The 25,853-nt window shown below is 44.3% G+C and overlaps 2 protein-coding genes and 1 long non-coding RNA gene across 10 annotated transcripts; 2 read left to right on the top strand and 1 right to left on the bottom strand.

Annotated features, from left to right (window-relative positions):
• Positions 1-562: 562 nt before the first annotated feature.
• LOC129589145 (CAD protein-like) lies at positions 563-14,818 on the bottom strand. 8 transcript variants are annotated; one of them, XM_055483705.1, is made up of 18 exons: positions 14,581-14,818; positions 14,291-14,440; positions 12,187-12,286; positions 11,404-11,732; positions 11,251-11,334; positions 10,193-10,701; positions 9,500-9,881; positions 8,432-8,887; positions 7,691-7,879; positions 7,392-7,625; positions 7,035-7,172; positions 6,547-6,983; positions 5,933-6,292; positions 5,171-5,600; positions 3,278-4,972; positions 2,308-3,050; positions 1,913-2,099; positions 563-1,629 (listed from the first exon to the last, which is right to left on the bottom strand). In XM_055483705.1, exons 3-18 carry the CDS (start codon positions 12,278-12,280, stop codon positions 1,003-1,005), a joined length of 6,894 nt encoding a protein of 2,297 aa, XP_055339680.1. In that variant the 5' UTR covers positions 12,281-12,286; positions 14,291-14,440; positions 14,581-14,818; the 3' UTR covers positions 563-1,002. The 8 variants fall into 8 exon arrangements, with proteins under 8 accessions (XP_055339680.1, XP_055339678.1, XP_055339676.1 ...); XM_055483703.1 differs by lacking the exons at positions 14,291-14,440; positions 14,581-14,818 and adding exons at positions 13,439-13,576; positions 13,948-14,215; XM_055483701.1 differs by lacking the exons at positions 14,291-14,440; positions 14,581-14,818 and adding exons at positions 13,476-13,576; positions 13,948-14,215 and having other exon boundaries at positions 12,187-12,349.
• A 44-nt stretch (positions 14,819-14,862) lies between these two features.
• LOC129589147 (uncharacterized) lies at positions 14,863-17,790 on the top strand. Its single transcript, XR_008690574.1, has 3 exons — positions 14,863-15,204; positions 15,274-15,611; positions 17,109-17,790. It is a non-coding gene; the product is annotated as an uncharacterized LOC129589147 (long non-coding RNA).
• Positions 17,791-18,525: 735 nt separating this feature from the next.
• On the top strand, positions 18,526-25,437 carry LOC129589225 (uncharacterized). The gene is made up of 9 exons (XM_055483825.1): positions 18,526-18,661; positions 19,047-19,225; positions 19,794-20,397; positions 21,931-22,174; positions 22,806-23,342; positions 23,432-23,655; positions 23,756-24,193; positions 24,319-24,451; positions 24,871-25,437. The coding sequence occupies exons 2-9, from the start codon at positions 19,167-19,169 to the stop codon at positions 25,095-25,097; spliced, it is 2,466 nt and encodes an 821-aa protein (XP_055339800.1). The 5' UTR covers positions 18,526-18,661; positions 19,047-19,166; the 3' UTR covers positions 25,098-25,437.
• Positions 25,438-25,853: the final 416 nt, after the last annotated feature.

The raw sequence follows: 25,853 nt of genomic DNA, 5'->3' as shown, positions 1-25,853 counted from the left end.
ATATATGCATTACCATATGGTTCCACCAGTTGACTGATATTCACTATACAAATGCACTTACATAAATCAGTGGAGTTACTGTTCATAAGTCATTTCTCTCGAATGGGGGCTTCTTTAATTTTGCAACTACAGCATAATTTACGTTTGCATTTTCGTTTTCGGCCCAAGTATTGTTGGATGTACCCGCATGCTAAGACAATCATGATCCAACAGCATTTGGTTTTGTAGATGTTGGCGTAAAGAGCTGAATGCATAAGCTGCCGATGAAAATTTATTCCATCCGAAGACTGCCATCAGCTGTCCGATATCAAAACGACAACACTCTGAAAAGTCTCTTGTGAAATTCTTTTGACAGTAATGACGTTATACACAGTAAATATTTTGATTCTGAAGCGAGTTGTGCAACACGAACAGGTACAATATCATTCTTTAAATTTGTCAGCGGGAATGATTCCCGTAACCGATAAACGCGGGAAATACCGAACGAGTGCTGTTCACAGACACTACTGTAGAAGCAATTAATGCACACTCAATAATATCCCTAGCAAAACCACTTTCAACCACATGATAAGGGCGCTTCATTGGAAAAGAATTAAGTATGATTTTGTTACAACAAATTTCACAAGCAATGGAACATTGATTACCAGTACAGAACTTGTACAGTAGTTGTGCAATTAAGAGCATATTTAGAAGTGAATTTTCACTAAATTAATCATAGTCAATATTAATCATTAAGCAAATAATGCACATTCTACGGTACGCTCAAGCTAACATTTACAGTACATCGCGAAGTGCTTGTAACTGACATTATTGCTAAATAAATGCACCGAAAGATAATAATGCAAAATAGACAGGACTTGCGAGCGGATAAAAGACATTAAAATTAAAACACCGGTGAATAAAATTCACGAATAAAATTTAATGGAATATTTCGCAACGAAATTTTCGATGAAAACTGACTGCGCCATGCTGGTAGACAAGCGTCCACCGGTACTATCCCACTCATTCCGATTTCCTGGACGAATGCGAACTCATTCGACGGCGGAAACTAGCCAGTGTCCGCTCCGTAGTTTCCGAGGGGCGCCGCTCAATCAGCCCCTTTAACAGCACAGCCAGAATGGCCATCCGCACGTACACCCCGTTCTCCGCCTGCCGGAAGTAGGCCGCTCGTGAATCCTTATCAATCTGCGGCGCAATATCATGCTGACGGGGCAGCGGATGCAGAATGCGGAATTTCGGCCCAGTCAGCGATTCCGGTTTGACCAGCGTCATGCGCTCCGGCGTCAGCGACAGACGACGGTGTTCAGCAGCGTCCGTTCCGGTGTTGTACAGCGGCGCCATGTACAGAATGTTGGTCTCCGGCAGGGCCTCCTCCAGACTGGTGAATAGACGCTGCGGTGTGGTGTGCAGTTCGTCGATATACTGGCTGACCTCCTCCGGCATGTCGCACTGTTCCTGTGCCACGTAGCGCAGCTCACCGACCTGGCATTTTGCCAGCAGTTTAGCCAGCGAGTGCGCCGGGCCGCTCTTTAGGTTGCCGGACAGGGTGACGACACAGCCCCGGATGGTACCGATCTCGTCCCAGATGGTGAAACCATCAACCAGCGCTTGCACAAAATCTTCGCCAGACTGTCCAACAAGAAACCGGTGAGTTATATTGTCAGAACAACATGTACGTATAACAAAGTCATCATAAAAAATCAATTAGCAAGTCAATTAGCCTAACCCCCTTTTAGCCCACCTCTCACATTGACTCACAATTAGCCTTTGGTTAAATTTATTGTGACAATTATACGCATAAACTTTTATGTGGATAACACTACCGTTTTGTACTTAGCAGGAATTTTTCCACGTCAGGTTACATGTACAACATCCTATGGGTGGCAAACGTATTTTATCCCGAAACACATACCGCGTCGCCCGCATTAATGAACGGTTTTTGCTGACACCAGCCAGCAACCTCCAACGGATTCTCGTACGACTGTCGCAACACCACTACATCGGCATAACTTGACATAATCATCACCGTATCGTGCAGACTTTCACCTTTCTTCACTGACGACGTGGCGGGATTCATGTAGATGACCGATCCGCCCAGTCTATAAACATCGACTAATAATATATCGACATCGATATATCGACATCGACATCGATTTTTGTCGTCATCGACAAAAATCTTTTCATTTTTCATTTACTTTAGTGCTCAGAAATTCTTAGCAATTACTTCTTGTGGGAAAAAATAGTAGTTATCGTTTTCATTTTTCAGCTGTTTAAACGCTAATAGGTAAAAGTAGTCACAAAAGTCACCTGTGCATGGCGCTTGCATACGCATTTTGGCTTCCGAAGTCCTCCGTATAGAACAAATTTGCCAGAATTTTCCCGCTCAACACGTGTCCTGTGGGTCGGTTCTTCTGCACACAAGTCTTGAAATAGCGGGCCAAGCGAAACAAATGCTCAATATGCTGCTGCGTGAAGGTTTCCACGCAGATCAGATAGTGGAAGGGCAGCGCCTCGGCCATCGGCGGCGGGATCATGGAGGAGCGTCGCATATGCACTGCACCTCCGTAGGCGCCACCCGCCACATCCGAAATGCCGAAATCCACCGACAACCGCGACTGCCGGCGCGCCATGAGTTCCTCGTGCGGCATAAAAGTGGTGGGGCGGCGCTGGTTGACCGTTGTGGCCGGTTTAGCTGGCGCCGTGGCCGCTTCCTCACTGGTGACGAAGGAAATGCTCTTGCGGCCCGGGGCGGAAGAACCGCGTTTGGGGTTACGCGGGACAATCGGTTTTAGGAGGGTATCGGGATAATGGTCATCGGCGTAATCTGCGGCAGTTTCATCCTGGGGCGCCGACTCGGTGCGCTCGCGGGTGGAGGTGCGCGAGCGGAAACGAGGCGCCTCCGTGCTGATGGCGGGTGAGATGACGATCGAGACGGGTTTAATGGGGCGTGTGCCCATGGTGTCCTTGCACACGTCGTTGCCGTAGCCGGGCTGGGCAAGAACGGCGCCGTCGATGTACACTTCCTCACCGCGTAAGACAACTCGTTGAACCTGACAAAACACAACGGATATTCCACAACAAAACAACCGATTTACATAACAAAACACATTCTTTTTTACTGTTAAATCCATTTCACATAGCCGACACTCACTCACTGGTAATTAACCATTAGGACGTTTCAACGATTTTTTGATTAAATTTATTGTTTTGTATAGATAACATCCCTTTTCTTAGCATTTTTAGCAAGATCTGTTTATATAGAAAAATGTTTCAGTACCTTTCCACGAACGTTCATGCCGGCAAACGGGCTCCAGCCGGCCTTAGTCCACTCCTGCTTCTCGGGGATCACCCACTCCTCATCCAAATCCACCTCCACAAACGTATCGGGCTGTACCGGTAAATCAAAAATCTTCCGCGGATTCGTACACAACCGCGTCTCAATATCTTCCAGACTCAGCCGTCCGTCCGCCACCGCCGTCAACAGCAGCGGCAGCATCGTCTCCAAACCCGGGAATCCTGGCGGACTGTGCTCTCCGTCCTTCTCACTCAGCAGATGCGGCGCATGATCCGTGGCGAAGCAGTCAATCACGTCCAGATTCTCCCACAACGCCGCCTGATCCTGGGGCGTGGCCAGCGGTGGCTTGACACTGCCGCGTTTCCCCAACGTCGCCAGCTGCTCCGTACTGAGGAACAGGTGATGCGGGGCTACTTCACACGTGACCTTCATCCCTTTCTGTTTGGCTTCGCGGATCAACAAAATCTCCTGTTTGTTGGACACATGGCAGATGTGCACCGGACGATCGTACAGATGCGCGTAGAACAAAACCGCCGCCAGTGTACTGCTCTCTGCGTGAACGCAAATCGGTCGGGACTTCGGCCACCCGGCCAGATGCGGTCCCCATAGCGCCATATTGTCCAGCTTCAGCGTGGTAAATGTGTCGTTAAGGTACATCTTCAAGGTCATCACCTGCGACGCCAACTGGCTGACTGTCGCCGCATTGTCCACCGAAGCCCCGGCAAACAGCGCATAATCGCAGCGGGCACCGCGTTCCGCTGCTGCCTTCGCCAAACCCAAGGATTCCGCGTCCGTCACCGGGGGATTGGTGTTGGGCATACAGCACACCAGCGTGATCCCGCCGGCCAACGCCGCAGCGGTCCCACTGGCGAAATCCTCTTTATGCGTAGCGCCCGGCTCTCGCAGATGCACGTGGACGTCAATGAGTCCCGGGAAACGGTACAGCCGGCGCGTGGTGACGAAATCGGTGCTTAAACGCAACGGCGGTGGTTTGGGGAAAGCGGTGAGGGCCTCCGCCAGGATCAGCGCACAATTGGCGTCGGTGATGAGCGGGATGGCGAAATCAGCGGTCAACCGACTGAGACGGTAGCCATGGGTGCTGTCAATGGAGAGTCGCGGTGTCATTCCCCGGCGAGTGGGGATGCTGATGGCTAAATCAAAGGTTTTGGCTAGCGCCGCCTCCGATCCATCCGTCGGCCACACAATTTCCTCTAACTGGATGCTATGAGTGGTTTTGTAGTATTCCGTTGTCCCGGTGTTGGCGTAGAGTTTGTACCCCAGTGACTGTAAGAGTTTGACGCTGTTGGTCAGGAGTTTCCGGTGATCCGGATTGCTGATGCCCAGGAAGATGTTCTGACGGGGATAGCGGAAGCCGCTGCCGATCAGCGCTTTGAGGAAGGCTTCGTACTTGGTGGTCCCGTAGCAGGCCACTTCGCCGGTACTGCGCATCTCCACACCCAGGGTCACGTCGGCATTGGTCAGGCGGGAAAAGGAGAACATGGGCACTTTGACGCCGATGCGATTCTCCTGACCGAAAGTCACGTCTGCAGAGTCCACGTAAATGCCCAGAGCGACGCGGGTGGCCGCCGCAATAAAGTCGTAGTCCAGGGTTTTCGACACGAAGGGGAAGGAACGAGAGACACGAACGTTGCATTCAATGACCATTAATTTGTTATCCTACAACAAGGAGAACTCACCTAATATTATGACAGTTGCACATCAATTTTTAGTCCCCCGACTATTCAGTAATGCACAAAATTGCTTAAAAAGGTTTACATCTTTTATTTTTGTACTCATTAAACAAGTATTTGCCAGCAAATATTTTTGATTCATCCAACGTAAAACGCTTCTTGTCTGCGTGACCTTTCGGCTTACTTTGAGCATTAGTTGCAAGTTGTAAGGTCCACTGATTTCCAGCTCATCCCCAATGGCTTCCACAATATCCCGGATCTGTTCGACAATATCCCACGACAGGCTCTGCGGCGGAGTGACCAGTGTGGCGTCTCCGCTGTGCACGCCGGCATTCTCCACATGTTCCGAGATGGCCATACAGATGGCCTCGCCCTGTGCCGCCACGGCGTCCACATCGATTTCCTGGGCATTCTCGATGAATTTGGAGATGACCACGGGTCGATCACGGCTGATGATGGTGCCTGGTTTGTTCAGGTATTCTTCCAAATCGCTAACGGAGTAGGCGATTTGCATGGCGGCGCCACTAAGGACATATGAGGGACGGATTAGGCAAGGGTAGCCGACTTCGTTGGCGAATTCTTTGGCGCTTTCGATGCTGGTCAATTCGCTCCATCTGATCATGAAAACAAGCCATAAGATAAAACTCTGATTTCAATTACATAATTATGTAGAGCAATGTTAACCGAGAATATTTATCCATTTGTAAATAAAGCATTTAGTAGGTGTTACTGCATTTGGCCCGAAAGCCGCAATAACTGTTCACCGAAACGTTTTATATTTTTATTGTTTCAATGTAGCCTGTAATTAAAAACTGAACTTATGAGATAGTCTTACCAACTCATACGATGGTCGCTGAGCATTTACGAGCAATGAAATCAACTTTCATTAAGAAACAATTTGCTTTCTTAACGGTAAAATGACACATTACAAACGTTTCCGACCAACCTTGGTTGCTCGATTCCGATACTGTCCAGCAGTCGGGAAAACTTGAAACGGTTTTCGGCATTATCGATTGACTCGGGACTGGTTCCCAGTATGACAGCGTTCTGCCGGTACAAATCCATAGCGATATTGTTCGGCAGTTGCCCGCCCATGGACAAAATAATTCCTTCCGGATTCTCCAGCTGATAAATATCCATGACGACTTCCAGGGAAATCTCTTCGAAGTACAGCTTGTCACAGACGTCGTAGTCGGTGCTGACCGTTTCCGGGTTGCAGTTGACCATTATCGTCGAACGGTCAAGCCGGCGTAGTTCCTGCAGACAACCGACTGCGCAGCAGTCAAATTCCACACTGCTTCCGATCCTGTTGCAAAGAAATCATAGCTATTTTAAACAATAATTTTTCATTTACATTATTTGGTTAAACTAATTATTGCGCGTATTCGAGATGCCATATTACGTTCACGGCAGACGGACGCTTGTAGTTATATTTTGAAAAAATGTTTGTGTCAAGTACTACGAGTAGTCTTCAAAGGTTCTCGATGAACTGCTGCATTTACCGTAAATTTTAGAAAATGATGCTGCTTTTAGAGAACCATTCAAAAATCGCGCTTTTACCTGTAAACACCAGATCCGAGCACCATTACAGCAGAAGATTTCGCGTCAAACATCACGTCATGCTGCTGCGAATGATATGTCAAATAGAGATAGTTGGCGTAAGCCGGCCACTCGCCGGCCACCGTATCAATCTGCTTGACCCATGGATGGACACCCATTTCTAGCCGAATGTTGCGGATGATCTGCTCCGTACTACGCACCAGCTTAGCAATCTGGGCATCAGAGAAGCCCAGCTTTTTAGCTGACAGAAGTAGACTGCGGCTGGGCGACTGAGCCACCTTCGTACGCAGTTCTTGGCGGAAGTCGATGATGTTCTTCATGCGGTACAAGAACCAGCGGTCAATTCGCGTCAGCTCGTGTAGACGGTCCACGGTGTAGCCCTCCGCCAAGGCGGTGGCCACGGTGAAGATCCGTCGGTCGCTGGGGTTACTCAGCTCCTGGAAAATTTAATTTTATTGCGGTTACCAAAGCAAACAGGATTCTTTTACATCGTCAGAAAGTTCCTCGACATATGGTTCAAAGCCGGCGTAGTGTTCGTCCACCATGCGCAAGGCCTTCTGGAACGCTTCTTCGAAATTACGACCGATGGCCATCACTTCGCCGATGCTCTTCATGGCGCTTCCAATCTAACAAAAATACGGTGTAACAAACACTATCATCAAAATTTAATCATGGTCAACAATTTGTGTAGCAATGAATATATTTATGTAATTCTAGTGCTACACGAATGAAACTCACGAAAATCAACAAATTTATGTTGCATGCAAAAAAAAACAGCATACTAAGTGCCATTCCATCCGAAAAACTCCCAAATATGAACTTTTTTAAGGCATTTGTTGGGTCACCTTGGTGCTGACGCCGGGAAACTTCCTCAAATCCCACCGCGGCACTTTGACCACACAGTAATCCAGACTGGGTTCGAAACAGGCTGTCGTTACTCCCGTCACCGGATTGCGCAGCTCCACCAAACTCTGCCCAATGGACAGCTTGGCTGCAATGTACGCCAACGGATATCCAGTGGCTTTACTGGCCAGGGCGGAGCTACGCGACAGTCGCGCATTGACTTCAATCACATAAAACTGAAAAGCCAACACGAGAAGATGCACACTGAGATCAGTAATTCAATAACTGTACTGTAAGTGACCTCCTGCGATTGCGGATTCAGCGCATACTGAATATTACACTCTCCCACCACACCCAGATGCCGAACGACCTCGATGGCCGCAGTTCGCAATAGGTGGTACTCGGCATTGGTCAGCGTTTGACTGGGCGCCACCACAATCGACTCCCCGGTGTGGATGCCCAATGGATCGATGTTCTCCATATTGCACACCTGTTCGAAAATAATAATATCGTGCTTAATACTGTACTTAGCGCATAAAGAAGAAATTGCATATTGTTACTTAATTATTTCTCTTTGTGTTTGCTTCATCACTGTTAGTTACTAGTACTTCTAGCGACTGACAATGGAAGGTCATGATTTATGATGGCAGCTTATGAATTCAACACTTCTTTAGGTGCTTTTATTATTTCTATCGATGAACGTTGGGTCGATTATTTCTATCGATGCATCCATTCTACGTACAACGCTGTTGTTTTACATTTTTAGCCAACTTCAAAATTTACCATCCATATGCATGCTTTGTATACTTCTAAGTTCTATGTACAGTACTTTAGATCAAGATTCGAGATTTTTTCTTCCTTGACCGTTATACTACTAATCTACGTACTTTGGTTGCCAAAAATCGCAAAGGGGTGACTATTAGTTCGGTTTTGCTTAAGAATTTTTATCTACAGACTATCGCATCGACCCTCCAAGGGTCAAGTTAGAAATCCATTTAATTATAAGTGGCAAAATGCGTAAGAAATAATACATTTTACACACCGTAATGCAATTGTCATGGATATCCCGTACGACTTCATATTCCACTTCCTTCCATCCACGCAGCGATTTATCCAAAAGTAACTGCGGCGACACCGAGAGCGCTCGCGTGGCGATCTCCGTCAGTTCCTGGACGTTGTTGGCAAAACCCGAATGCAAACCACCGAGGGAATACGCCGCGCGCACCAAAACCGGATAGCCGATGGTCTGCGCTGCGTCCACGGCATCCTGCAACGAATAGGCAACCATACTGGGTGCGACACGGTACCCGATCTCTGCCAGTTTGTCGGCAAAGAGTTTTCGGTCTTCCGTCCAGACGATGACCTGCACCGGGGTGCCCAGCACTTTGACACTGTACTTCTCCAGAATGCCCTGCTCTTTCAGCTGGACACCGCAGTTCAAAGCGGTCTGGCCCCCGAAATTCAGTAGTATTCCATCTGGTCGTTCCGTTCTAATCACCTACGAGTAGATAAAATGTCCCACCCAAAACGTTATTACGAATAGCATACTTTTTACTATTATGCTCGTATAAGTTAGTACCTGAGTAGCACGTAGTTATGTAGTGTATGATTCTTATTCACAAAGAGGTTACGAACATAAGAATGATTAAATATAAATAAAATTAATACAACCATCAAAAATGTAATAATAATTATAACATAATAAAAAAGGCGCAACAGGGCTGAACGATAATATTTCTCATGGCTCAATTATTTCAACACACAATTTACCTCACCAGATCTTCAGTCAATGCAGAGCTTATAAGTTATACTCGCAGATAGACCAAATATGATACTATACGACTAATGCATGTAATAATGTTGTACAGTTTACAGTAGAAAGAGGGAGAAGTAAAACTTATGTAATAATTATTATTATATTATATATTAAAGATTACCCAGAGTACTTGTACATACTACCTACAATACATAGTATACTACTGTACGGCAGCTGCTCCTGTTGAAGATTTACATTTTATTTTAAATTTTTTTGCTTCACTCAACCAAAATTAAACTCGTAGTTCAAGCGGTTTTGTGTAATAATGCATTATTCAGTCAGATTTTGCGTCACCTGTTCGACATAGTCCACTGTGACCGGCAAGTAGTACACTTTCGTAGCGATGCCTTTTGTGGTCTGCACCGTGGCGATATTGGGATTGACGAGAACCGTTGTGATGCCCTCGTCTTTCAGTGCCTTGATGCATTGCGATCCACAGTAGTCGAATTCTCCGGCTTGTCCGATACTCAGCCCACCAGAGCCCAGCACCAGCACCTTGCGAGGCTTGAACGCCGTCACAGGACAGGGCGCCGGCGGAGTCTGCAACTTCCTAATGATCTGCTCCCGGAAACTGTGCGGGTGGCCGTTTTTTGTATCCTTAACTGTCTGCAGGAATAAATCGAACAAGCATTCCAGATCGGCGGGACCAGCCATGTGCTCAGGATGGAACTGCACCCTACGGCAGCAAAGGTTACCAGTTCAAATCGTTACCAGGCATCATACCCAGAAAACGCGTAAACAACCGATGTTGATTGCGTCCAATAACAGGAAACAGGCTTATGCAGCGTATGCATCTGTTACGTGTAAATCGATAGGTATCTATGTATCGGCAATGAATCGCTAACAGCGTGAACATGCAGTAAAAGCCAAAAAATATTCAGTTAAATTGTAAATCAGCCAAAAAGTTTTGAATGGCAGCGCCTTTGATCCTAATTTACACATCGGTATCAACCTAAAGGTCACTTTCATGCTGTGAACTGGACTTACGAAAAAATCGGTTTCTCTGAATGGATAATCCCCTCATTGGTGCCATCGTTGGCGTTGGTAAAAAGTATTTCCCAGGGATGTGTAATCTCCTTGGTGTCGATGGCAAAACCGTGATTTTGACTGGTTATGTAACACTTATCGGTGCCATTGTGGACGCATGGCTGATTATGTCCGCGGTTGCCGTACTTGAGATGGTACGATTTCAGACCAGCGGCCAACGCCAAAATCTGATGTCCCATACAGATGCCAAACACCGGTTTACACTGGGGGTTCTGCATGTACATGGCCAGGTTCGCAATGAGCGTTGTGCACAGTGCGGGGTCACCGGGGCCGTTGCTCAGGAATAGTCCATCGAAGTTGTCCATTTCCTTGTGGATGGGGTGGTTCCATGGGACAACTTGCACGAATGCGTCGCGCTTGAGGAAACAGCGCAGTTGATTATACTTCAATCCGCAGTCAACAGCCAGAATTTTTGGATTCCCGCGAGGATTGTACAGTGGTGATGGTGTCTAAAAAGCGACATAAAAACGACTGACCACCTCTTCCAGTCAGTTTAATTTCTGAATGCAGCGCTGATCTACTCTAGTGTTGGCATATTGCTGTGCATGCTGAGTGCTGCATGGTCATTTCTGTCAATTCGATTTCTTCTACCAATCTCGCACAGACTATATACGGCGTGCGCTACAGCACCGTAAAATGCACACAGATCTGTACCATCTGTTAAAAAAATTATAAACCAATAAATTACATACTTCCAAAATCATGGACAACAGAGCAAGAGTGCAAAATACCGACAATATTCTGGTTCGTTGTAATATTGCCGCACATTCTCAACTGCACATTGGGGCTGCTTATTTCTGGTAAGTGTGATAAAGCGCATTTACACTGGCAGCACTACATTTTTGTATGCAAAACCTGTACTGCTATTCGTACGGGGTTTGCAAAGCTTTTAATTCGCAGTGGAATAACAAAAAGTGCCCAATTAAGCGTTTTGTTTTAATTATAAACAGCCTTACCTGTTTAGAATAATACCAGGTACACCACCTACTGACACTTACTTTAATGCTGACTTCGTCCACCAGATTGCGGTCATCTGGATCGATGAATGGAATGGCATCGACGGGATCGTCGCCCACAATGATCTGGTTCGTAAGATAGCCGAGAGTCAACACTGTAAAGCGGTACGCAATTTTTGCCGAAAAAATACTTACTTTGCCGAGAAGTGTTCCGTGTTCACGCAGCTTCATCGTCAAGGCGCGTGTGTCGATGCCCTCGATGATGGGAACCCCGCTCTCTTCCATCCACTGATGCAGCGACCGTTTAGCATTCCAGTGGCTGAATTCCTTGCTCAGTTCCCCGATAACCAACCCAGTAGCCCACACTCTGGCTGATTCCAACCACTTGGAGAAATGCTCCTCGTTGAGATCATCGCCTGGAACGCCGTAGTTTCCGATCATGGGATAGGTCAACACCAGGATTTGGCCGTGATACGATGGATCAGTCAGGGCTTCCGGGTAACCCACCATTCCGGTTTGAAATACTGTATACAGACAGCTTGAACCAGGAGATAATTCTATGCATGCATGCAGCATTGTTAAAAAAGTTACAAAAAAGCGTCAGTTCCAGATAAGTGTATCGATTACAAAAAAGTAAATTAATTAAGGAATAAGTGAACAAGATTTCGAAAATGGTATCACCGCATGTTGTAGGGCGGAATAAAATTTCGATATGCATTGTACTTGTGTAAATCAATAATTATCTTCCTTAGCATTGCAAATCGCAAAGCAGGTGCCTCCACGTACGGGTACGTCAGACATGCATATGCCTAAGCGAAAATCCTGTGCCGAAAATTAGTATCCTTGAATAACATGCATGTGCTTTTTGACCAGTACAGTTTTTACTTCAAGTAAATGACTTTTTGATTCAAATAATCTTTTCCGATTTAAGTCGTTCGTAGGACTTCGATGACTGATAAACAGTTGATTTTCACATACCAACTTCTCCGGCGACGCTTTTCTTTGCCCCTGCAATCTTTCCATGCCACACGCTTCCGTCTTTCAAATACAGTGCGGCAGTTCCTGTTGTCATCTTATCCTGGGCAAATGATAGAATCAGATGAGCGATACTACCATCGGATTAGCGCGGTCTGTATTAAAACTGGAAAAGACACTGAAGTTCAAACACGAAAACAAAAGGTCACCTGTTGCACAGTGTAGGTGAAAAACGTAATGCTCTAATTGCCAAAAAAAATAAGCTCGCTCAAAAAATAAGTAATGTTCTAATTGCCAATAAAAATTAGCCGAGCAGAGTAGAGGGTTTAACATGCGTACACCTGACAAGTACCGTTGTATGTTTTGTCATCCAAATGGCTGATCAAATGTCAAACATTTATCAATTCCATACACCAAAACACTAAGTGACATTGAATATGCACGCACTAGGAGCCGAACTATTCTCATGCGACAATTTACCGCAAAGATTATTATATTACACAAATGAAAATCAGAGTCAATCATCGCCGAGAGAAAGCAGCATTAGTGCTGATGCGGGTTTGCTTAATTTGGCCGATCGCATTTAAGAAAATTTAAAAGTGTTTTTGACAGAAAGTTTCTGGCAAAAGCGATAATTGCCACGATGGTAATTTAGTACAAAATCGCAACAAACTTCGATTTGCACATCGCATCTGTCGGTTGCACTGAAACTAAAAGAAGCTACGGGTTTTATAGCGTTATAAAAATGTCTAAACAAAGCAATCGGACATTAATTCCGGTGCTGGTGCACACCACGCATTACGCACCGATCAACCTGCGCCGTTTGTTTAGGTATGTCGATTAATAATAAAACCTTCAAATTTCCGTAATTTTTGACAACTTCACTATTAGGATAATGGACTGGATGACAGGCCGGTAGCGACCGGGGGCTGACATGTTCAATTAATTATAAAAAACGTCAAGTTTCTGTTGGCTGCTTAACTGAGTGTGTCTTAAGTATATGTAGTCAGATATAATATTGTTCAGTATGGCCACACCGGCACGAGCATGAGCACGTTTATATAAGAATATTATTCTGAATATAAATATATGTAATATACTTGTATGTGATATGTTTAACTGTTAACTTTAACAGCTACTCTATTTAACTACTAGAACAACTCCAGCGAGGCTTGTTGCCTGCAACTGTCACTGTTTTAGAGTAACTTGTTCAAAATTTAATAAGTGACTAAATTTAAAAAAAAACTGTCATAACCTAAGCATCCCTAGAGTTATTGTTGCAACCAAAAGACCTTCAACGTGATTCCGGACTATCCCGGTATGACGTGTCATCTGACCGGAAAAGCAAATAAATGTTGGCCGTTCCGTTGCAGATCTAGCCGCTAGGTACTGTCTAATAACAAGAACAATCACACAGGCTGCATAGGAAATGCGCACTAAACATCTTTCATTAAATGCTTACATTGTTACGAGTAACTCCTGTTCCAATGCGCACATTTAAATATACATTGGTATCACAGTTAATCCATAATAAGGTCGGCAGAAAGTAGAAAACAAACAATACTGTAGCTACGCTGATCGGCAAGCTTCCAGTTGTTTAAACTACCATACAATACGCTTGCTATATTACGCGCTAACTGCTGCAGCAGTATAGGAATGCCGCTGTAGACATTTTATGGCCTTAATAAAAAAAACTTTTAATTGATAAATTTTAGCGCCTGCCAATATGTATCTACATAAAACAACGATTCCCCCTTAACTTACCCTTATGAACCGGGTAAAGTGCTAGGTTGACATCGAAAAAAGCAAAGTTGTCCAATAAATTACTTATTGTTAAGCAAGACCATTAATCGACCTCTAAATTGTGGAAAAAAAGACCAAATCTTGTTACATGGCATCGGGTTGACTCGACTGAGCAACCGTATTTGCGAAATTTGCGCGGCCCTTTTGGCTGCAACAAACGCGCTGAATCTTTGGAATAATCTACAGCAGTTTATGCTGATCAACATCTATTGGAGGCTATCGGCAAGAGTATAGGTTGGCGGACTTCGATAGTCAGTCCTCAGTACTCGCAGAAAATTGTTACAGCAGATGTAACGAAACTGACCGGTAAGCATGCTGTGAACGCTGTTGACGATCTTGTTAACGGGTACTTCCATTTTCCTGACAATAGAAAGTCCCGCGCCTTGGTCACGTTGCACGCAGTGCACTATGTACACTGATTGTACTTATGGTTAGGTACCACCTTCTTTGACAGCTATAAAACATACGTGTTATTAGCTTGTTATTATTATCTGATGTAGATTTCGTCAGCTGTACACATCCGGTATAGGCCACATCGCAGCAGCCTTGGAGTGCTGATCCGAGTAGAGCACTGTCAACAGTACTTCGAAGTACCCTAGCTGTATTCAACACCAAGCTTCGCTTGGATGTTTGGTGTAGATGCGTGCGGTCAGGGCAAAGGCTTGTATGTATGAACACCTTCCAAGTTCCAGTGTCCGTGCAGATAAATTACTTTGGGGTTGATAAAAAGCTGCGCACTTCGACTCACTTAAAAATGGAAACACATACAACATATTATTAAGGTAAATACTAAATAGCTGGAACCAATAACTAAAGAAGTGGACCGTCTACAGGTCGGGTATTCATTTTTCGAGCTTTTCTTTATGTACTGTATGACTGTACGTATTGGTACAGCGACGTACGAGTGCAAAGTATCTCGTGAATTGTTGTCCTGTGGCTATGGCTAATGTGCCGTAGCAACGGCGTACCTATTGTCCATTGTTGTCGCCTTGTTTAGCGATCAGTTGGCTGGTTGGCTCGGTAGCGAGCAGTTGTATTAATAAAGTATACACCGCCGCTACATACATCACACTTTATCAATCCAAACGTTTTTGATAATACATTCTAATAATGTATGTGTATACGGTATCTACGTAATTTTAGATTCTTCTATGTATATTATATTTTAGGAGGAATAACTGAATAAGATAAAAAACGGCCGCATGGGTGGTGCAACAGGTACATTCACTGAATTTGCTTTTTCGCAGAAGCGTTAATTTTAAAATTTATCCAGCACATTTTTTTCAGTTCAATTTCCATTCAGTTTCGGTTGGTACAAAAAATGTTTATGCGGTTTTCCATTACTTTATCGGTTATACTGCGCGGCCACCGCCCGACGGCCGTTAACTCCAAAGAAATCCTGCGTTCTGCCCTTTGCATCAAAGGGCTATCTTGGAGAGTTGGCATAGACGCCGCACACAGCGTGTCGTACCGACAGTGTTTCCGATGTTATTACAATTTCAAAAGTATTCGAGATTTGAGCTATCGCAAAAATGTTTAAGCGGCCATAATCTGTCTTCCGTCGCTGACTTGTTGTGTTGGACTTGGTGTTGTTGGAGTCGTGATCTTCACAATTGTTAGTTCAGGTATTAACTTTTTTTAATACTTCTGTACTTGTTTTTCACATAATAAAATCATTCACTAGAAGATAAAATTGCACTAATTATAAGTCATCCAAAACTGGAAAAACAGCAAGCTACCCAGCAACATCTACAAACAAAGGCGGGTGATATAACAGAAAAGATTCCGTCTAATATTCGCCGCCGGTGGTGCCATTCCCATTATAGATGCTGCCTTTCCTCGCTGAATTTCTACGCTGATCCGCCGATGCAAAAACGCCAGTGCGCGCGGTTCGCCTGATTGCTGCTGGATCATCTTTCGTAGCACGTTTATCAGCCGGGTGGCTCCTGGTGGCTCCTGGTCCGAAAGTTCCGCAAGCCTCAAAGCCCAGCGGCGAGAAGTAGAACCAGTAATCCTGGATTATGCTGCGGTACTTCTCGGTCTTGCTCCGCTCGGCTAACACTGCTGCTGCTCCTGCTCGGGTGGATGTGGCTGCGATGTACGACGGCAGGTTACATCCCAGGCCAGCGCCTTTCCTCTTTCTCACGGGGAAATTGTCACACCGTCTGGTCGTTTGCGGTTTGCCATCTGTACGGGAGATTCCGAGAGGTTCCAGTTCAGTTTCGAATCCAACCGATGCAAAGGCGCGCCTGATGACCGTTTTGAGGTTTCGTGGGTCGGTTTCACTGAACTTGCAGCTTGAATCATGATAGCCATGCTCATCTGCTTGGTCGCAGCAAATGCGCTGGTGTGATGTACGTACCGGTGCACCCAGGCGCAGCCCACATCTGTCCTTAGGCTGGAGTCGTTAAGTAGGTTCCCAAGAGATGTATTAACGCTCCTTGTATTCATCCTGCTGCTGACGACTTTCGTAGGTGGACTAAGGTGGAACATTCTTGGCTTCGGGATGTTCCGAAAATTTCCTATGTAGACATGTGTACATTCGCATGGCCAAAGGCGGCCGGGACCAATAAAATTTAGGTCTTAGGAGAAAAGACAAACAGTAAGTGTGGAACAGCTTTGACGGGCATTCGCGATGGTACCGGTGGAATCAGGCTATATCATCGATTCATCGTTAGGCCTAGGAATGGTTGTCCAAAATGTTGAAGATGCAGTGCTCAAAGTGTATTTACGTACTTTAATAACGTGTATAGTACTGTATTCGTACGGTACATACTCGTAGTTTTATAAGTGCTATGCATGGGAACCTTTTCGTTAAACCCTTGAGTATAAGTGTATTGTAACGTCTCTTTGCTGTTAATTAAAGGATAAAGATCAATTGGTATGTCCGCAAATTAGGTGACATACTCTGTACATATGTATATGTAAGCGCTTTCAGAAATTTTTGAAGCTAGGTCGGTTCCGAGAAGCATGATCAACGTGCCTGAAAACTTCGTGTTACGATGGTCGGTTCACGACTCGGTTGTATGGTCTCGTAACGACAAAATTAATACAGTATATATATACGCACTATTACGCAGTATTAGCGTGGGACGACTTTCTGATGCACGTTTAACTCGTAGGACGGCCGCATAGTACTGGAGTTTAGTTGGTCGGCCACTCGGACAGCGTTTTTGTTCTGGAAAGTCATCATTTCGACACCGACATCTACAGCAACGCTGGAAACGATGCTCGTCTGGACCGGTCTGGGTGTCTGGTCAATAAAAGACAGCAGCTTGCTGCTGATTGGTTTACCGGAAACGCGTCGCGTTTCTTCGGCATTACTTGGGTTTCTGTGCTCCATTGTTCGTGACTTGAACTTATCGTTAATTACAGTACGCATATGGTAAAGGTGCAGCTACGCGCTGCAACAGTGATAATAATTTTATATAAATGTTCAACATTTTGCAGCCCTTCCGGCTTTGGTTCTGCACCAACACCAAACAATTTTTTGTGATGATCAGGTCAATATTGCTATTTGCTGGTTATTCAAATTAATCGTTCTAATATTAGGTGAAAAGAGCTCATGACTCGATCACAGACTAAGGAGCACCAGTTATAAAAAATTGGTATCGAGATTCATGATCAGCGAGGAAATGTTCAGTAGTTTCTGTTCTCGGTACGTTTAGTGACTCGGCTGAGAAGGACGATGTGCGTTTTGCTTTTAATTTAGCAGAACGAGAATGATGTTAATTGTTATAAGTTTTTGTCCACTCTTGAGTACATAGCCTGAACGGCAGAAAATGAAAAAATGTAAAAAAAGAAGCTGTCATGCATTAACAAAACTGTTGTTCTTACTTACAGTGTAGTGTTACGAGTATTCCGAATTCGAATGATCATTGATCTGATTCCGTTGATCATCTTACTTCTTAAAATTCTAACTCGCATAAAGGCTCGGAATGTTTAAATTACTGGTCAACGACAAGGAATCGCACACTCCTTAACGATCTGTATACAGTATAATATTACAGACACAAAGTCAAACACAGGGGTAGATCTCATAATTACAATAATTATGTTAATGAATAATATCAGAGGACGAAGATGCATGAAGTCTCTTTCCAAAACCAAGGCAATTCCTTCAGCCTTCAGGGCGTTATGGAGTGTCCCCACGGTTCGGTAGAGTATAATGCGTAGAGGTCAACAGGTTTCCAGAGTTTGGCGATCCTCCAGGGGTTCGGAGAGGAGAGGTTCTTACTTCAGTTCCACAAAAATTTCTTTTCATAGGTCAAACTGGGTAACGACGGCGAGACATCCGGTCAGACTGGTCAGTAATGCGATTTAATAACACAAACCATAAGTACTTTCCATTAATCGTAAGTATATGTTGCGCGTTTTGCAGCATACAAAATATTTCGCAATGCTCATTGGTCCAAAAATTGCTGGAAGCCAATTACAGCTCGAATATTTCAAACGCGTTTCTTCGGTTAGAATAGGCAAAAATCCAAACTCTCCAGCTGCTCAGGATTGCAGTTTTCACATGCAAAATCATTAAAAACATTGGAATTTGGAAGTTGCTTCGCCTGATAACTAAAAAGTGAAAAATTTTTTGAAAATTTATGTGTTACCGCGAGGATCTACGTATTATTTTTATTTCCATAGTGCTTGAAAAATTGTGTGGCATATTTTTATTGAGGTAAGGTATTGCTCCGATTCTGCACGCAGTAACGCCATACGAATACTGATATAATATTTTTCTAATTGTGCGCATCACATGTTAATGGGGTCTTTTAGTAACTTAGTTTTACTTTTATCAGATTGACTCAGTTTCATTAGCATATAGAGCACAGTTATTTTGTTTATAGTTGTCGCTACTGATACCAGAAGATCAGAATTGATCCATCGTTAAACTGAGGAAGTGCATAATCGCTTGTTGGATAAAATTGGTTCGCGTCGTAAACTCTGTAAACTAGCAGGTTTCCGTTTCCCCACAGTTTTTTCTTGCCCCGTTGGCAGTCTGTTTTAAGTTTCAGTTCGTTGGCAGCGCTGAATATTTGATTAAGGGTTTTTACTTCTCACAGGTGTTCTCACTGTTCTGTGCGCATCCGGCATTTGTTTAGCCCTCAGACGTCAGTGATATCTCCGTGCGCGTGGACATCGGTTCGTTTGATTGGAATCGGATTTCTGTTGATCGTTGAACAATGGCTGCTCCTCCTGCAAGTAGTCCTGCGGCCCCCTACAATTATAACTACATCTTTAAGTAAGTTTTTTTATACACTTATCGTGTTTGAAATGATTTAAAAATAGCATTTTTGAAATGGTGAACGGAGGCTCATGTTTTGTTGGATTATGGGCCATAAAAAGTCGAAAAATTAAAAAAACTCTCGATCGCTTGACAGGCTGTGTGCTATTGGAGTATTGCAGCACAAATGGCAACGTTAGGTACTGTATTCAGAATTGTACGATAATATTAATGCTTTCGCGGTTGAACTGTATATTAACTCGGACTATTGTTCTGAATTTTACATTAAAATGGCACGATAGACTAACGAAATTTGAAAAGCATGCCCGTCGTTTTCCACATCATCGTTTCTTACGGCAGTACGCGAATTGAATTTGTATTGTGCACTATCTAAATGCTTTACGCACGAAGTGCATTGAATTATTTTACGTGCTTGCTTGAGCATTTGTTTGCGATGTAAATGTTTTGAACCCATCATAATCGTCATCAGCAATATTTCCCTGCGGTTCGTATATTGTGTGTCAGTTGTATTGCCAAGTTTGGGACAACGTGGAATAAACCTTGAGCTAAACATGTTGTTTTTCAGATACATTATAATCGGAGACATGGGTGTTGGGAAATCGTGTCTACTGCACCAGTTTACCGAGAAGAAATTCATGTCCGACTGTCCACATACGATCGGTGTGGAGTTTGGTACCCGTATCATTGAAGTATCCGGTCAGAAGATTAAATTGCAAATCTGGGACACCGCCGGACAGGAGAGATTCCGGGCGGTGACGCGCAGCTATTACCGCGGAGCGGCTGGCGCTCTGATGGTTTACGACATCACACGCCGCAGCACTTACAACCACCTGAGTTCGTGGCTAACGGATGCCCGTAACCTGACCAATCCCAACACGGTCATCTTCCTCATTGGCAACAAGGCCGACATGGATTCCCAGCGCGATGTAACGTATGAGGAAGCGAAACAGTTTGCCGACGATAATGGTCTGATGTTTCTGGAGACTAGCGCCAAGACCGGCGACCATGTGGAGGATGCGTTCCTGGAGACCGCGCGGAGGATCTATCAGCTGATTCAGGATGGAAGTTTGGATTTAAATGCGGCGGAGAGCGGTGTGCAGCATAAACCTACGCACGCAACACGACCGCTGGGTGGTGAGCCGGCCGAACCGAAACCCGGGTGTCAGTGTTGAGTGGCGCGGATTTCAGGGGATGCGCGAGTTTTTATTTATACGAGTAATTTAACGCTACTTTCTTTTTAATGTCAACCATTTCTCGATCGAGCGTCGACACTTTCGTGAAGTCGGCTCCTCATCAGCGGATGTCAGCTCATCCTCTTCGGCATCATCAGGACGCTTATCTTCCTGATTTTGCACGTTGGCGGCGTCGCTCAACGCCACTGGAACACTGTTGGCAGAGTTGCTGGAACCTGTTTTGCATACAGGTGGTGGATAGTTGTGAACCACTTTGCTCTCTTCCATGTGATGCTCCCAGATCGCTTTCAAATCCATAATTACGTCCTCGGAAAGGCCCTCGTCCAAAAAGTCCTCTGCAAGACAAAACTGCACGTCAATACGTGAATACAATACTGCAAATGCTTAAAATATCCCTTCAATAGTCACCAATATTATTTCATTCATCTGGTGTCTATTGAGAATATTTCTCATTTCTGCAAAACTATAAACACCTTTCATATGAAATATAATGAAGATTCATATGATGAAAATAAATATTAAACTGCAAACACTTAACAATTTCAAAACATCCCTTAGCGAAAAAGAAAAACGTACTCGTATTCAAACATTCTAGTGCTACTTATCTAGTCGACTAGTGTGACACAGTCGACATTCCTTCGTCTCTTGTAAAAACTGTACAATGTTTGCAAACCACTGCTTACGTAAACCTCTAACGCTGGATGCTGAAATTCAAAAGAACTTACGGTCTTACCTTTGCATTCCTGAATGACGGTGTCGATAACATATGAATACAACATCTCGGTTTCTTTAAACCAAGTCGGCGGTCCGCGGTTCGCCATCTTTCCACCGTGAATCACTATCGAAATTTTCGAAGTTCCAGATTCAACAGATTATGTTACAAACAGTAAAGTATTCAAACCAAGCGGTCCTATCCAATATAAAAGAAAACAATCGTTCGCGGCAGAATTTTTAAGCAAATTACAAATAACTACAATACTACATCTCAAACTTTCCAAGCAAAACTGCAGAAGAAACGCGAAACACGGCCAAGTCAAAACGAAAAAGGGGTATGGCCATTTGATCACGTGCATCCGTACCAGCCAATCCTCTAGGGCGATCGTAAATGTAGCAGGAAAAAATTTTTGCCAGAGCAAAATTTTTCATCAGCAAAATTACCTAACCTATTTTGCTGATTGCATTAAATTGTTTTTCTCGTGTACTTTTGGGCTGTTCTGACGTTTCTGTGGTATTATTTTTTCAGGATGGTCTGCATTTGATAACCCGTTTTTTTCGTTTCATAAAAATCTGTTTTTTTTTTCGTCACTACTATTCCCAAGAAACAGTAGTTAAGCTGACAACAGGTAAGCCCAGCCACATGATGCCAAAACATCGATTTTTTGACAAACTACCGTCAGCACACAACTGGACATTTTCCCGCACAGAATGTATCACCATCTTCGTTGGATTTTTTAATACTGCATACAGGCGGTTATTATTTTCTGCTGTTTGATTTCTCTTTGGTTTCAGTTGTTCAGGTGCCGTGAAGCAGTTATGGATCAGAAAGAGCACCTTGGAGAAGACGCGTTCAGGGACAGCATTAGCGCAGAAGAATTGGAAAATTTGGAGGAAAAAGACAGCTCAGAGGAGCAGATTTCCAAGGCGCCAGATTTAGATGGCCAAGAGCTGCTTAATAGCGATACCGCTGGGAAAACGGATGAACTGGTGGCAGTGATAGAAAAGGAAACGGCAGAAAATAACAGTGTCGGAAACGGTATGTTTGCACTTTCGGGGCATCCTGACTTTTTCCCGCTTTTATCACTAATTATTATGATTTCATCATTCCTGCCGACTGTCATTTCTACGAGTATTGACTTTACTCAATTTAGCTGGTGTGTCGTAATGCGGTCGCAGTAGAAAGAAGCAGGCTGAGGATAACCTTGCCGCGTGAATGACTCAAAAAAAGGAATACTGGATTTGTATTGGTCGTAGAATTATTGACAGCGACAGTAGCGTGAATTTGAAAATGTATTTCGTGGTTGTGTTTCTGGTTTGTAAAACTACATGCAGCAGTGCAGCACTATCAGTATCATCGATGCACTTACATTCCAGTTTTGCAACTCTATTAACAAAAAAAGATCGATTTCATACATTTGGAATATCGTTACGAACGATGAGTTGACTTTTACTCTTTTTGTAATGAAATTTTTCCAGTGTAATTCTTAAATCGAGTACTAATATTTTATTAACTGTTTGATTAGTGAAACGGTGAGAAACTGTATTCTGCGTTACAATGGTAAGTAATGATCATACGAAGCATGCAAGTACGTACAAGTCAGTAGTGAAAAAGCTGTTACACAATAACGAACTACACTGATCATCTTGAAATCATGTTGTTTTTGCAGAAACAGTTGTGGGACAAGAGCACAGCTTGAAGTCCGTGCACTTTGAGCCCACTCTGGATAAGGATGACGGTGGCGTTCAGAATAACCTGAATACGAATGAGGAGAAAGCGCTGGATTTCTCTTTCGACAGTCAATTCGGGAACGCTGCTGCGGTGGATGCCAAGCTGGACACATCCGCTTTGGCCTGCTTGGCATCGGTTGCCGAACTGCTGAGCGGTGCTGACCACGAAGCGTGGTATATTCTATCGAAGGAGATTCTCCTCGCCAGTATTATGGATCCGTCAGTTAGTTCTACTCTGGAGGTGTGTGATCATGAAGGTCTTTCGTCACAAGTCTCGTCGTGTCAGGAGGAAACGTCCTGTATCAGCGCCTCACAGGCATCGACAGACGCACAGAGCACATCTAGTCAAGATCGGCAGGAAGAGATATGGACGCACAGCGGAGTGATGCGCAATACCAGTGGAATGAAATATCGCGTTAAGATTAGGGACGAGTTTCCCACAGTCAGGCGAAGTGGAAAGATTGTGTGGGATGACGGTAAAACTGCCTTATCTGTTCTTGAGTTTCTTTTTATTCTTGTGTTCTCACGTATTTTTTCTGGTCTCCTGAGTGTGCTACATGTTTAGGCACATCCGGTGATGTTCTGGTGGAACCGCTGACGGATCTGTCCAGTCAGAGCTCATCCAATCCCGGCGACTCGATGGTGTCTTTCGGTGACAGTGACTGGGATCAGATTTCATCTGTGGATTCGCCGCCGTCGTTAGCGGAGCAGGCGGTGGGGTTGGTCCTGATTAATCAGCCGGGAAGCGGGAAATCTGCATCTATCAGTGTGTACACGGATCCTTCGGTGGTAAATAGTCAAATCGGATTGGTTGAAGTTTTTGCTTCGTATTCGTATCAGTAAAAAATTTTAGACAACTTCAGAAATCCACAATTCTTGTGTTTTGAAGGAAGGCCCCATAATTAGCATTCCGGACAAGTTTGCCAACTCAAGAAGAGTGGGTATACCGGTGGCGTTCAAACGCGTTACGGTTGGACGATCGCGGACAGTGGCGCCTACAGTGGAGCGCAATGGACCCACTCGAATCCTGAGAACGACCGTTAAACGGGCGGAACTGCAGTCGAAAGGAAAGCGTACCAGAACTCAGAATCGCCTAAACAGTCGGCCGAATGTATTAAAGTCAGAGATGAAAATGGTAGCGCGCCCCAGTGTGGAAAAGGACATAACGTCAGTCAGTGTGATGAGCGCCGTCGTGGGTGAGAACGAAGAGCCGGCGATATGCAGGCGCTGCAATCTAAAGCCGGCCGGGCGTGAACATTTTGATAGAACCCACAATGGATTGCTTATGGCGGAACAGGATCGCTTTGAGATCGAAGAAAAGCGAGTGGTATGTCGGCTTCTCAGTTCTGCTGATTTACAGTCTGCACCTTGGGTTTTTTGTTGTTATTTAGCTGACAGAAATTTTAGTAAAAGTGGTTCTGCGGGGAAATAAATGATGTTCTTAACTTGCAGCGATGGAATATGGTCATGAAGAAGAAACTAAAACTACGCTGCCAAATTCCGACATGCGGAAAGGTTATGAATTCTACAACTGCCATGCAATATCACGAGTTGACATGCGGAGTTGATGTTGTCAAGGAGGAATGTACGTGTGTTTATAGTTTAAGTTTGTGTTTTTTTGTGTTTTGTGTGTTTTAGGGGAAGTTAAGTATTTTGTGAATTCATTTTGTTAGTTCAAATATTTACAACTTCGCAAATCGCTACCACTACCGGTACTTGCTAGAAAAGTGCACTCGCTTTTTGCGGGCACTTCATAAACGAAGAGCAGCAGGAGTGCTGTACAAGTACAGTACATGGTGGCTCCAACTTGTAACTATTTCAGTATTCATTTAATTAAAACAGATTACAACAAGTAATTGTTATAAGATTTCTTTTTTTTGCCTGCGTACGTAAAAATTCACAAAGTTTATTTACTTGTAATGATGGTTGGGAATTGTAAATTGTGTGTGCCCTTATTGCCATGAGTCGTTATCCAGTTATGTATTGAACACGTGTGTGCGACAGGTCCCGAATGTCACCATCAGATTGCCTCCTCGTATCTGCGGCAGCACATTCTGAGCCACAATCGTCAGGCTGGACAATACACCCGGCCCCGAAGAAAAACAGGGCACTCGGAGAGTGATGACCGACTGTCAACTGCGTCCGGTGGATCGAAACGAAAATCCGAGGAAATCGACGAGGGTATCGTTGTGGACAACAAGCGGCCCACCCGAGGCGTCGGCGGTGATTAAGTTGTATTGCTTGCACAAAGGGTTTTGTGTATATTTTTGTATTCTCGTTTGACAGTTTTCAGTGGAGAGCTAATTTAAGTTGTAGAGGTTTTAAAGCTTACTGTTTTAATGCTCTTAAATTTGGCTTTAAAATTACACTGTATATGTGCAACCGCTTCTTCGCTGCTGGTTTGCTTATCGGTTTGGTACGTGACCTCGGTAGCCGTAGGCCGTCAATTTTGGCGGCTTTGCGTTTTGATGTCTGGATTTTTGCAACGATTTGCTTGTCAGCTTTGGCTATGTTATTTAAATGTTTCAAAAAGTCGCTGTGTTTACTTGTCGATTTGCATTTCGTATTGCATTTAGTGAGGTACCGCGGGCGCAGCCGCGTAGGTCTCAACGAACAGTCGCCTATGAAGCAGCAGAATACACATTTTCGAGAAATTATGTAACCAATAAGAGGTCTATGGACGCTTTGTTATTGAAGTATTATTAAATTAACAAACTAGTTAAGTAACGTGAAATTAGTCAAATTACACATTTTGGCACTCGGGAGTGGAAATAACACCTGATCCAAAACATCGGATTTTTATTTTCTCCATATTTTTAGGCTGAAATTAGGCACAAGTATCAGTTCTCATAATAAACGTCAACGTGCAGATGTAAATCGTTTCTTGCTTTTAATCTGAATTTAGGCGTTTTAGGACGCTTGAAAAAATTCAAAAGAAGTAAACAGATCAACCTGACAGTATGCAGCATGAAAGTGATGACACTGTA

This window comes from Paramacrobiotus metropolitanus, unplaced genomic scaffold (assembly GCF_019649055.1).
Source record: "Paramacrobiotus metropolitanus isolate TYO unplaced genomic scaffold, Prichtersi_v1.0 Parri_scaffold0000033, whole genome shotgun sequence".
NCBI classification, from domain to species: Eukaryota; Metazoa; Tardigrada; class Eutardigrada; order Parachela; family Macrobiotidae; genus Paramacrobiotus; species Paramacrobiotus metropolitanus.
The sequence above is the reverse complement of the archived record's forward strand: the minus strand, read 5'-3'. Positions and strand labels throughout refer to the sequence as shown.

Bases quoted from the DNA above. Each gene is read 5' to 3' on its own strand.
- LOC129589145 (XM_055483698.1), bottom strand. The intron at 7,173-7,391 runs GTGACCCAACAA...TATTTTTGTTAG, and splicing joins TTCCCGGCGTCAGCACCAAG to ATTGGAAGCGCCATGAAGAG. The intron at 2,100-2,307 runs GTGACTTTTGTG...CGATGTTTATAG, and splicing joins TATGCAAGCGCCATGCACAG to ACTGGGCGGATCGGTCATCT.
- LOC129589225 (XM_055483825.1), top strand. From the start codon at position 19,167: ATGGCTGCTCCTCCTGCAAGTAGTCCTGCGGCCCCCTACAATTATAAC. The intron at 20,398-21,930 runs TGAGTGGCGCGG...CTTTGGTTTCAG, and splicing joins CGAAACCCGGGTGTCAGTGT to TTGTTCAGGTGCCGTGAAGC. The intron at 24,194-24,318 runs GTATGTCGGCTT...CTTAACTTGCAG, and splicing joins AGATCGAAGAAAAGCGAGTG to CGATGGAATATGGTCATGAA.